Here is a 12365-nt window from a genome sequence, read left to right on the forward strand (position 1 = left end):
GTAGTTAAACACCCAAACCGAAGGAGCCAGAAGATCTGATGTCATTATATAGGCAAACGTATACATACTGACCCATCACACACGCAAACGCCAAAAGAACAAAGAAAAGCAACACTTAGAAAAAGCCAACACAACGAACAACAAAGAGATCGCGCAAGCTATCCTTGAGGAAAATTTCAATCAGGTCCCCTTATTCTGGTCTCCAGATCCTAGGGTTCACATGAACACCATGTCCCGAACATGCTAGCCGTTTAGATAATGTCGCCGCTGCTGGAAATACATGGTCAAGTTAAAGTCAAAATTAACAGCAGCTAGACAAATATAAGGAATCTAAAACAATAAATACATAAGCTTGAGGGAGGTCTTTAATATATAATATAATATATGTAGATATGAAACGCATCCACATAAGTGTGTAAATCTATTGGTTTTACATATTTTGTTGTTAATCCAACAGTTTTGGTAAAAACGAGAGTATTCGACCAAAAATTGTATATAAATCTCTTCATGTTCTTGAATTGTTTTTTCAAAACTAAAGTAAAGTGTATAAAATAAGTGTAAAGTATAACTTTTTTCATTGTCAACCAAATTAGATTTCAGTATTGTTCAAGGTTATGACTAGGTGCTTACTTTATCCTTATCAATTTCCATCTAATATCTAAAGAGTTTGTTGTGTAATTAAACTGACTCTAACGCATGAATATAACTTTTAGCTTTCTAGCCACCGTATAACCGACATATTCGTATCCGTTGTCTACCATTAAATATGCAAAATGTGCATACATGAGAAGGCTGCACAAAAAAGATCCCTCCTCGGGGCAACTGCGAAATTTGCATTGCCTTACAAAATATGCTTATTACCTTCTGCAGCTGCTCTCCATACCTGCTGCTTTGTTTATATCTCAAACAAAGACACGATTTAGTGTTTTATATATTTCACTTCAAACTAACGCCCTGCCCTGTCCTGCCCACAAAAAGGTGGCCTTGGCGTGGACTCTGGTCTCAACAGTTTTTTGGTAACCTTTTCTCGGGGTGTAAATGACATTAGGAGAAGGCAAAGAAAAATTTCTGGTTTATTCGAAAATCTTTTTTTGCCTTTTATAATCTACACTTGAGAGTGGCCAAAGGAAGACTTGTTTGGACCGCAATGTATGCAGAACGAAAGCAATTTAGTTTTTATACCCGTTACTCGTAGAGTAAAGAGGAATTGAATTTTGATCAGACTGACTGGCCGAGTCCATCTGGCCATGTCCGTCCGTTTAAAAGTCGATATCTCACTATATTTCAGAGGAACTATAAAAGCTAAAGAATTGTTAGCCATTTATCTTTACTCATTAATATTTCTTTATTATTATTTATTTATATTTTCTACCGCTTGCTTACTATCACTTTCTGTTGGTTCTTTCAGAAGAAGACGTTAAAGACACAAGACAAATCGAAAACAAAAACCAGGTAAGGAATCAAAAATTTCGTTGACTAAATTAGTTTTCGTTTTGCTTAAAGGCACTTTCGTTTGTCTTAATAGGTGTTTATTATTTTGCTTTTTTTTATGATTAATTTATGACAACCAGTTTTGCGGCGAAATGAGATCAATAGAAAATCGCGAAAGAAAAACGATGTCAGAATTGTGAGTGGCGGAGGGAAGGCCATGCAGCAACAAAACTTCTGCTGGGGGCGGCGTCGCCTCACTTTTCCGCACAAAGATCTCGCTTTCACCAAATTTATAGTGTTTTAATTATTGAATTCTCTGCATGTCGCGCACGCTTTCACGAATCAAAGCAAAACATGTTCGTCGATATGTCATAGCTAACTGAAAAGGTGTACTCCGATTTCTTTTTCCTATTTATACATGTTACACTTTGACTAAAAGGGCATACTGTTTTCGTTGACATTTTTGTGATAAGTGGGAGCAACGTTTTTAACTTCAAAAAGTAAATAATTTCTTTATCACCATAACTATCGCTGCCAATTTTATGTATTTAATTGATTACGATTTTAATTAAATGAAGTCCAAAATTTTATATTAAAGAAAAACTGCTGTATACCGATTAGAACACTTTCTTATTAAAACCAACGAGGTACATTTTTTCCTATGACTGTATCGACACAGAATATATATTCTTGATCAGGATCACTAGCAGGGTGTATCTAATAGACGAGGAACCGGATTCTAGCGTTCTCTCTTATTTAGAAGTAAAGAGAGAAGAAATTTGTTGTACAATTGCGCCCATAAAGTTATAGCTCCTGAAGATCGCGGTCGCATGTTGGCTTCCTGCGATTTCACCTCATCCCACCATCACCTCCCATTCTTCGCCTCCTCTGGCTATGTCCAAAGCCATATCCAATTTCAAGTCCAAATAGCCTGAGTGGCATGTGAATGAGGTTGTTTCTCGGTTGGAAGTTTTGTACTCGGGGGTCTCTCTAGGCCAGATTGTCTTAGGTCGTGCAAACAGCGATGCGCATAATAAATGAAAAAGAAAAGATCTCAAGCGACAAACGTGGTGGAAAAAAGTTGACAAGGCACGTAGTCGGGAGGTGAACTGGGGTAAGACAGTTGGCACTATTTTGGATTAGGTCGCCGGAAAACAAGAAAATTTAATGATTATTCGTCACAAAAGAAAACATAGTTGAGGTAAACACTTTCAACCGAGTAAAGCCAAACATAAATACTGCAGATTACACGGTTAATATCATGAATAGAAAGAGCGTTCTAATTCGCTACACTATATACGGTATATATAATTTCTGATTTATATTGATAAAAGTCGGACGACTCTATCATATGTAGCTACCATAGTAATTTTGAAAGTTTCGTGAATATAATAAAAAAAATGTCTGTAATGTTGGTTTTAATCATAAAGACTTTAAGCATCACCAGACCACATATAATTTCAGTTTTCATTCCAACAAAATCGCATTAAGTATATATATTCTTGATTAGGATCACTAGCCGAGTTGATCTAGCCATGTCCGTCCGTATGCTCGAATAAATGTGTCAATTTCATGCAGATTTCAGAGACATTGACACAACGCAAGTTGGTTTCCAAATGTTGCCACGCCCACAAACCGCCCAAAACTGCCACGCCTAGACTTTTGAAAAACTGAAGCTGAATCTGCAATTAGTGAAATGTCGTTCTGTACGACTAATTTGAGTGTATGTGACCGCATTCCGGACTCATGCACCAGTTTCACGCGCTTCCAAGCACTCAACTTCTACAGCAATTGAGTGTGATTAATCGAAATAACGGCACCGATAACGGCAACACACTTTCCCAATCACACATCCAAGTTTTCTAAAGCCTATGTAAAATGTGTGAAAAGTTTTATAAAAGTTTGTTGGTGCTGCGCCCGGAAAGAAAGATATGTACCTTTATATCGATCAAATTGTGGTTACCACAGACCGCAATCCTGTTGCTCTATTGCTCATGCAAATGACAAGTAAGCAGGTCAACTAACGGCTCGCATTCGCATGCGGTTATAACCCACTTCAACAAATAGCTCTTCCCGTCCGACCTACTTAGCTGAATTCTTTTGGCCGGCATTTTTTCGTTTGGCTTGTTTATTTACTTGCTGCTTCCTCGAAGTTATCTTATTTTCACCTGCAATGCACACATTTGCATTTGACTCTTTTACGCTTACGTTTCATTTGCCCGCTGATATTTAATCTTTTCAATAATAGTCCATAATTATAATTAATGGTAATTTGGCCTAATCGCCTATTGTAAGCGTAGTAACTCCATAAATTACACTTTCTCAAGATAATCTTTCGATCCAAAAGGCATCAAGTGAGCAGAACGTTGAGGAAATGAGACGAAAATCAAGTTTTCCCCATACAGACTACTAATAAAAACTACGGGCAGTCAAAAAAGGCACCGATTAAAATATCTCTTCTAGGTGCACGTAACTAATGTACTTCCCCTCACAATAATTAACAATTCCTAAAATTGCACAACCTAATAAATGAGAAACAATAGTACATTTAATAGACTCTGTGGTGAATATTGCATCAAATTGTTAATCTTCAGCCGCTACAATTTGCCAATTTGCCAATTTGCCCTACCATTCTCATCGAGACGAAGCATACATAGCTTCAATGAATGGAGACAAGCAGCGCTTGTCAAATGCACACATCCAAATGCGTTTTCCATATGCAGATGTGTTACATGCTGGCCAAGTAATGAGCTTGTTCCTCGGGGCAAAAATAAATGGCTAAAAATATGTGCAGCGTACTACATAGAAACCCAAACGGGGACCATCGAACAAAGATGTCCAACGCAAATAAATACCCGAGTGATCTGTTGGATAGCCTCGGTTATGATGCGATTTTTTTTCACTATTCGCCGGGCATTCCAGTGTTAATTTTCCTGGCCATGCCCACATTTTAGGGGCCACAATTGCAATTACTTGTAATGTTTTAAAACTTGCGCTTTGCTGTTTTCTGCTCCTTTCTCCTGTGTCATCATCATTTCTTTTCTGGCGTGGTTGCTGCTCATAATTGCCATAAATCATGCAACGTTCTTATGCCCGCCACTAGAAACCTGCTTTTAAAGCTGCAGATGAGGTTGAAGTCTTCAGCTTTCGGTCTTCCAAGAGAGAGTTTCTTGGGCTTCTTCGGATCAGACACATTCCAAGGCCTCCAATGCGCCTCTAATGACTCCTGCTCTTTGTTGCCAACCTCAATTCTCTACTCCTCCTCATTCTCATCTTTAGTTTCTGACTCTCAGCCTCTTTTTGCAAGCCTATCTTCCCATATCCGTCTTTCAAGCCAACTTGAATTCATTCCCATTCTCTTTGGCTAATGGCTTTTGTTGCTTAACTTCCGCGAAAGACCCGAGACCAAAATGCCCTCTATCCCATCCTGATTCCAAGAATAAAGTCTCCTTTGCCCATTTGCTGCACTGTTCAAAAAAGGTATCAAATATATTAGAAAAGTTGATTGAAAACGCAGGATTTAAATTTTTTACAGATTCCTAAAAGTTGACAGAAAATGCTTATAATTTGGAAATTGTATTCCTACCATTTTCTTAGTCTCTGTTTCACCTATTCCAGAATTCATCCGTTTTATGTTAACATTATGTTTTTCTGTGGATTCTGGTGAAAAAGCGATTGATGAGACCACTAGCAAAATGAGTGAGGCCATAGACGGGGTTTTATTTGTGCTCCTATTCTTCTGGAGCGGATTTACGAAAACAGAAGAACATAAAAACTATATATGTACATATGTATACCGTGGCGAATTTTTTTGTTTTTGTATCCTGCTGAATGTTACACGTTATATATCGCTTGACCACGTGGTTTTGAACCGTGTGCCATCCATAGATTGCCCGGATCCTCTTCTAAATTGCCGTGTTGCATATCTTGTTGCCTTCATCGGCGATTGAGCAGCACTTTTAAATAACTCTCCACATGTTGCTATGTGTGCGCTTCATCAACCTTGAGGAAGCTTCTCCAGAAGGGGATATCGTTCCTGCTAACTTGTTATGCAATAAATATCCGGTTCTAACTAAAAGAAATTACAACAACGGGCAGCCACCAAACGAAGAGAGCATAAGCCAGAAATTTTAAACTACAATTTCAGATCACCACCGACTTTGAATTGTTCTTGAACTATAACGCTTAATATTTTCGTTTACAAGCTTTAATGCAATGCAAAAACTAAGAGTATGAATTGAAATGCCCTGGGAAAATGGAAACTCTGGTTGGTTAAACTCAGCTGGCCACGAAAAAGATGGACAACGCTTCCATTGTTCGATGGCAATTATTGCCGCTTCGCACTTCTATTAAAAAACTTCATCTATATACATGCATACGTACACATGCAGATAAAAGAAATACATAGAAAAAGGGGAGTTGCGACACGCATAGTTCATGCCAGGTGTTTCAACTTTGGTTGGTTGCACGTTTTACAGACGGTTAAAGATGCCGCGGTGATTGAAAATTACATAATTGCAAAATGCAGCGAGAGAGATGCCCAGCATAACGTAAAGAAGTCGAGAAAACATTTCGAAAATATTTATTTGAAACCGAATGAGTAAATGCTTTATAGTGTATTTATAAAGTAAAGTGCAAATTCATTTTTTGGCACATATGTATGTTATTGATATCGGATCTTTGTATATATATAAAAAGCGATAGTCACATGTTTTTACCTCATCAAGAGGTGTTTTTGTTTACCTTGTATAGTCTCAAACAAAAGTGGGTAGAATCAGGACGCGGAGTACTTTTGTAGAAAAATAAATTATAACAGGCAAGAAAAGAGAAAAACATACTCGAAAAGTAAAATGGTATAATAAGTCTTCCAAATTTCTAATGATATGCCAAAAACACTTTGGCCAGGCCAACTCAAACGCCCACAGACCTTGCAAGCTGACACGCCCCAAATTTACAAGAATGTTTTTCATATTGATATATATCGATATTTCAAAAGGATTGGAAATTTCTCCCGCACGCTCACATTACCTAAGTAACGGGTATTTGATAGCGAGGAAATTTACCTCTTATTTTGAACGTGCGTTCCCTCTTCTACATGACCATTTATTTGGCCTTTTCATCTCGGTATATTTGGTTATGGTTGGCTGTCCCTGTAACTGCCATTTGAAGTTATATCCGAATTTATAACTCCTGGCTTCAAACAAGTGGAAATCACTTTTTGCCTAATAGCCCACGATACTTTCACTGATCATTGTCAATAATCACAGCTAATTCCCATTGACCCTTTGTTTTTGCATACACTCTTAAATAATTAGCGAACGTGTCCAATCTTTTTTCATTATTATTGTATTTGTAATATTTGTATCTGGCCATGCATGCGTTGTTCTCCGACTTCCCTTTGTGGCGCAATTAGGGGTCTTAGCCAAGAATAAGAATGGGCAGATTAAGATGGTAGAAGGCGTGCCTAATGATAACCTTTCAAAGACCACTCTGCTAGAGACTTCACTTCCCCTTTATATACGATTCGATTCAATTCTATCTCATTCCCGTTCCCGTTCCTCTCCTTCTTCTCTTCCTTTCGCGATTTCTGTCGTAACTGCAAATTTTCTTGATTACTGGGTAGTCAAGTACGCGCCACTGGCCGCAAGAATTGACCGAAGAGAACAGCAGAGAAGTGACGAGATGGGCCAGGCACCAGCTGATGAGAAACCCTGCAGTCCATCGATCTCCAGTACTCTGCCATTGCCATATAATTATAATTTGCAGCACAAACAGAACAGTTTTTATTGTAGGCTTGTGACCTTTCTAAACCTTGAAAGGTGTAGAGATACCTACAGTGGGCAAATCCCAAAAATATTTAGACACTCGACTCGTAAATAGTGTAAGACGCAACACCGAACACCGAACACCGAGCGTGAGACTACAATATCATTTGCCTCCATTTACATATCTGAAGTTATTCTAATTTTAAAATTGATTAGCTGAGTAACGGGTATTTAATAGTCATGGCACTCGGCTATATAGTTTTCTCTTACATTTTTTAAGGCAAGGAACATGAAAGCAACCGCATATGTTGCTGCTGCTGCAGAAAACTACTCGTGTTGCAGCTGCAGCAACGACAAATAGCTCCCGTTGGGTTGCAGCTAGCAGTGCTGCTGCCTGCAGCGGCTGTTATTGCTCTTGTTTCAGTTGCTCGGGTCGCTCTCGAAGCTGATGCTGTGGTGGCTTCGAGGGGGATCTTATGTTGCAACATCAGCCGGCATTCCGCGCTGTCTTTGCCACCTATTTCGTACAGCTTGCAGAACCTTTCTTGTCCCTGGTTAACGATGTTGCACTCAGAATAGCTGCTATGACTGCTGAGGTTCCTGTCGATGTTGCTGATGCTGCCCTGCAATCGGGCTCGCCTACAACGGGCAAACTCTGAAACTGGCGAACAAGAATTCGGTGCCCTGACTTTATCGTTTTCGATTTTCCGTTCCGAATTCTCTACGCACAGCAAGAAATAGTTGTAATATGTTTCGTGTTAATAGGGTAATGACTTGGCTTGAGTTCTGAGCCATCTGATAAATATCGCTGCTTGAAAACTAGATATTCTGTTTCGTAATTTGTCTTGAACGATTAAATATTATTATTGATGCTTTCGCGTACAGAATTAGTATGTGAAATTTATCTTCATTGCCATAATGAAGACCACCGACTTAATTGCACATGGTAATGCTCCATATTGCACTTTAGCTCCTTGTACACCTGCATGTCAACCCCCTGAACCGTCATGCACATCCGAGCTTAATTGGTTGGGATTTCTTGATGAGCTATTTGTCCGCAAAAAGCAATTTGCTGCTGCCTGCACCAACGAAAACCACAGGAATGCTAAAAAGTTGTTTTGCCAGAGACTTGTGTTGAAGTTGCTGCTGGTAGTCCGAATAATAGAATTTGCGGAATAGAGTCGGCCGCTTGGAGCTCTGACCGCGAATCGTCAATAAAATGAATCTCCTTTCCCCTTGTACAGCTCATTTAAGTCTCTAGAAAGTTAGAGTTGTTTGTAGACAGGGATGTGGGAAGATGTCTGCGGTCATTACTTGGCCGAAGTACTGTTCTGGGTCTGCATAAAAACGGGGAAGAGAGCTATTGAGGCTTACATTTTGTTGGTTCGGTGCTTCAGTGATTCAGTGGCTTGGGGCTTAGTTAAGCGTGTAATGGGCCAGTCTAAGGGCGGAAGTAGTAGTCAATGCACTACCTTAACCAAAAAGTACTAACTACTGTGCCCCTCCATTAAGTATAATCCCCCTTTTTGAACTACGACTTCTTCATATAAATTGAGGCTGTCAGCACTACAAGTTAGAGATGTGGAACGGATGATTCGGAATTTTACATATATCGAGAAAGGTGAGCAGCAAATGCTGTAGTACCTATCACTTAACCTCTGGGAATAAAGATTATAGTATCCAGAATATGATATGATACATATCATATAATACGATACACATTATTAAAAATCGTACGTTCTTATTTCATATATATTCCCCATTTTTAAAGCCCTAAGTTCTTCGTTTTACAGATCGCAATGCAGTCAACCCACAGTAAGAGAGATCGATCTTCGACGCACATGGGTCCGCTACTTCTCTGCGCCGTGATGGTCGTCCTGGTGACTTTGCCTGTACAAATTAATGCCCGTATGGCCTTTGAAAAGCTAACGGACTTTGATTTTCCGGGCAACACGTACTACAGCGTGAAAAACCTCTCCTTGTATGAGTGTCAAGGATGGTGTCGCGAGGAGGCAGATTGCCAAGCGGCGGCCTTTAGTTTTGTGGTAAACCCTCTGTCGCCCTCGCAAGAAACCCACTGTCAATTGCAGAACGACTCCTCCGCAGCCAATCCTTCGGCGGCTCCGCAAAGAAGCGCAAACATGTACTACATGGTAAAATTGCAGCTGCGCAGCGAGAATGTGTGCCACCGACCGTGGAGTTTCGAGAGGGTTCCGAACAAGGTGATTCGGGGCCTGGACAATGCACTAATATACACCAGTACAAAGGAGGCCTGTTTATCAGCTTGCCTCAATGAAAGGCGATTCGTATGCCGATCGGTGGAGTATGATTATAACAACATGAAATGTGTACTCAGCGATTCGGATAGACGCAGCTCTGGACAGTTTGTTCAACTGGTGGATGCGCAAGGTACGGATTACTTTGAGAATCTCTGCTTGAAGCCAGCTCAGGCCTGTAAGAACAACCGCTCGTTTGGCAATTCCCAAAAAATGGGCGTCTCCGAAGAGAAGGTGGCCCAATACGTTGGTCTGCACTACTATACTGACAAGGAACTCCAAGTGACCTCAGAATCCGCCTGCCGCTTAGCATGTGAAATTGAATCTGAGTTCCTGTGCCGCTCCTTCCTGTACCTGGGTCAACCCCAAGGAGCGCAGTACAACTGTAGGCTATATCATTTGGATCATAAGACCCTGCCCGATGGTCCATCCACCTATTTGAACCATGAGCGCCCCCTGATCGATCATGGTGAACCCATTGGTCAGTACTTCGAAAATCAGTGCGAAAAGACCGCTAGCTTGGCAGCTGGATCACCACCGGGAACTCTCGATAAAATCGATACTCTACCCGTTAGCCTAGACACCATTGAAGATCCAAACCTGACCAACTTAACCCGCAATGACGTTAACTGTGACAAGACCGGAACATGCTATGATGGTAAGCTTATTTAAATATATAAAGACGTCTTTAGCTGATAGTATCTTTTCCTCCCTAAGTGTCTGTGCACTGCAAGGACACTAGAATTGCCGTACAGGTCCGCACCAACAAGCCGTTCAATGGACGCATATATGCTTTGGGACGCTCGGAGACCTGTAACATCGATGTTATTAACTCAGACGCTTTTCGGTTGGATCTGACCATGGCTGGGCAGGATTGTAACACACAGAGTGTGGTAAATGAGGAAAAAGATATATGATTTACTATTGTAATGACATTTCCCCGTTTTCCAGACCGGTGTTTACTCCAACACTGTGGTTTTGCAGCATCACAGCGTGGTAATGACCAAGGCCGACAAGATCTATAAGGTTAAGTGCACTTACGATATGAGCTCAAAGAATATCACCTTCGGTATGATGCCGATCCGTGATCCGGAGATGATCCACATAAATTCGTCACCGGAGGCTCCGCCACCAAGGATCCGCATCCTGGACACACGACAGCGCGAGGTGGAGACTGTGCGTATTGGAGATCGTCTTAATTTCCGCATAGAGATTCCTGAAGATAGTAAGAGTGGACTAACGTGAATTTCCCTCGGCTCCTTTATTAATAATGCCTATTACGTATAGCTCCCTATGGCATTTTTGCTCGGTCTTGTGTGGCCATGGCCAAGGATGCCCGCACCAGCTTTAAGATCATCGACGACGATGGCTGCCCCACTGATCCCACCATCTTCCCCGGCTTCACCGCCGACGGGAACGCTCTGCAATCCACATATGAGGCCTTCCGATTCACGGAGAGCTACGGTGTGATCTTCCAATGCAATGTCAAGTACTGCTTGGGTCCATGTGAGCCGGCTGTGTGCGAATGGAACATGGAGTCATTCGAATCTTTGGGCAGAAGGCGTCGTCGCTCTATCGAGAGGTATGCGGGCTCTTAGGGTAACCGAGTTATCCGCTAAATTCTATGGACTTAAATATGTATATGTATGCAACAATACATCGATAAATTTAATTTTTTTTTGTGCAGCAACGATACCAAGAGCGAGGACGATATGAACATCTCGCAGGAGATCCTCGTTTTGGACTTTGGCGATGAAAAGCGCGAGTTCTTCAAGGCAGATCCCAGCACAGACTTCGCAAAAGGTGAGTATAGAAAAACGAAATCGTTTTGTCAGCGCCTTATGAACTTGATATTGCACCTAGACAAAACTGTTACCATTATCGAGCCGTGCCCCACGAAGACATCGGTGCTAGCTCTCGCGGTCACCTGCGCGCTGATGATCTTGCTCTACATTTCGACTTTGTTTTGCTACTACATGAAGAAGTGGATGCAGCCCCACAAGATCGTAGCATAATTGGAGCGATCGAGAAAAAGTAGGAAAAAAAGAAAAAAAAAACAAAAAGGAAGTACACAACATGATTGTCACTCACATCCGCTCTCTCTCACACACACACATTTCACTATCTTTGTCTCACTCACAAATAACTGACAACCGTATAATTTTTTGTTTTTTTTTTTGATATTCATATAAATTATTAACTTAAACTACAATTTATTTATTAATATTTATTTAGACTTAAAGCGTAAAATACATAATTTTCTAGAGAGCAAAGAAAAGAAAAAAAAAGTCCTAGTAGAGACACATCGCACATCATCACATTTTCGTTGCGAATTAGTAAAAGGAAAAAAATTGCGAGCGCGTACTTTCTATAAAGTTACAAAAGGACACAACAAAAACGGTCCTTGGCAATGAGTGAGAGAGATAGAACGATGGATCATGATCCCTTTTGTAACTTCTATAGAGACTGCAGCCGCACACACTCGCACTTAAACACACTCACACAATTCCACAATTATTTACGTACTCACACGAGTCCACATTTATTTAATATAATAAATAATACAAACTGAACGCAATAAACATCAAACAAAAGCAAGAAAGCGCAAATAAGAATAACTGATCAAAAAACCAGAGACAAGAAAAATGATTTCATCGATGGCATATTAATGGAATTGTGCTTAATTGTATTGCATTTATTTAATTTAAATTATTTATGATAATAAAGAAAAAATAACAAATTTTTCCTTGTGTATTTCCAAATATTGAAGATAACACTTATTTTTAACAAAGCTCTACCATTTCAACCAAATCGTATGATCTGTATGCAACTGTTCCTCTGGCAAATATATGATAGCCATCAATTAATCAATTTAAACCCGAAATTATAAATA

At 40.2% G+C, this 12365-nt stretch overlaps 1 protein-coding gene across 2 annotated transcripts in view; it reads left to right on the forward strand.

The window, feature by feature from the left end:
- LOC122625046 overlaps window positions 1-12122 on the forward strand; it is a 46899-nt gene extending 34777 nt beyond the window's left edge. Inside the window, exons 2-8 of one of the 2 annotated variants that reach the window (XM_043804897.1) lie at window positions 1409-1452; window positions 8990-10130; window positions 10190-10365; window positions 10424-10697; window positions 10760-11054; window positions 11160-11275; window positions 11336-12122. In XM_043804897.1, coding sequence (XP_043660832.1) covers window positions 8996-10130; window positions 10190-10365; window positions 10424-10697; window positions 10760-11054; window positions 11160-11275; window positions 11336-11487 — 2148 coding nt within the window. In that variant the 5' untranslated portion in view covers window positions 1409-1452; window positions 8990-8995 and the 3' untranslated portion in view covers window positions 11488-12122. Of the gene's footprint in view, window positions 1-1408; window positions 1453-8989; window positions 10131-10189; window positions 10366-10423; window positions 10698-10759; window positions 11055-11159 lie in introns of both variants that reach the window. The other variant, XM_043804896.1, reaches the window with a different exon arrangement.
- The last annotated feature ends 243 nt before the right edge of the window (window positions 12123-12365 follow it).

The sequence above is a fragment of the Drosophila teissieri genome, chromosome X, assembly GCF_016746235.2.
Source record: "Drosophila teissieri strain GT53w chromosome X, Prin_Dtei_1.1, whole genome shotgun sequence".
Lineage (NCBI taxonomy): Eukaryota > Metazoa > Arthropoda > Insecta > Diptera > Drosophilidae > Drosophila > Drosophila teissieri.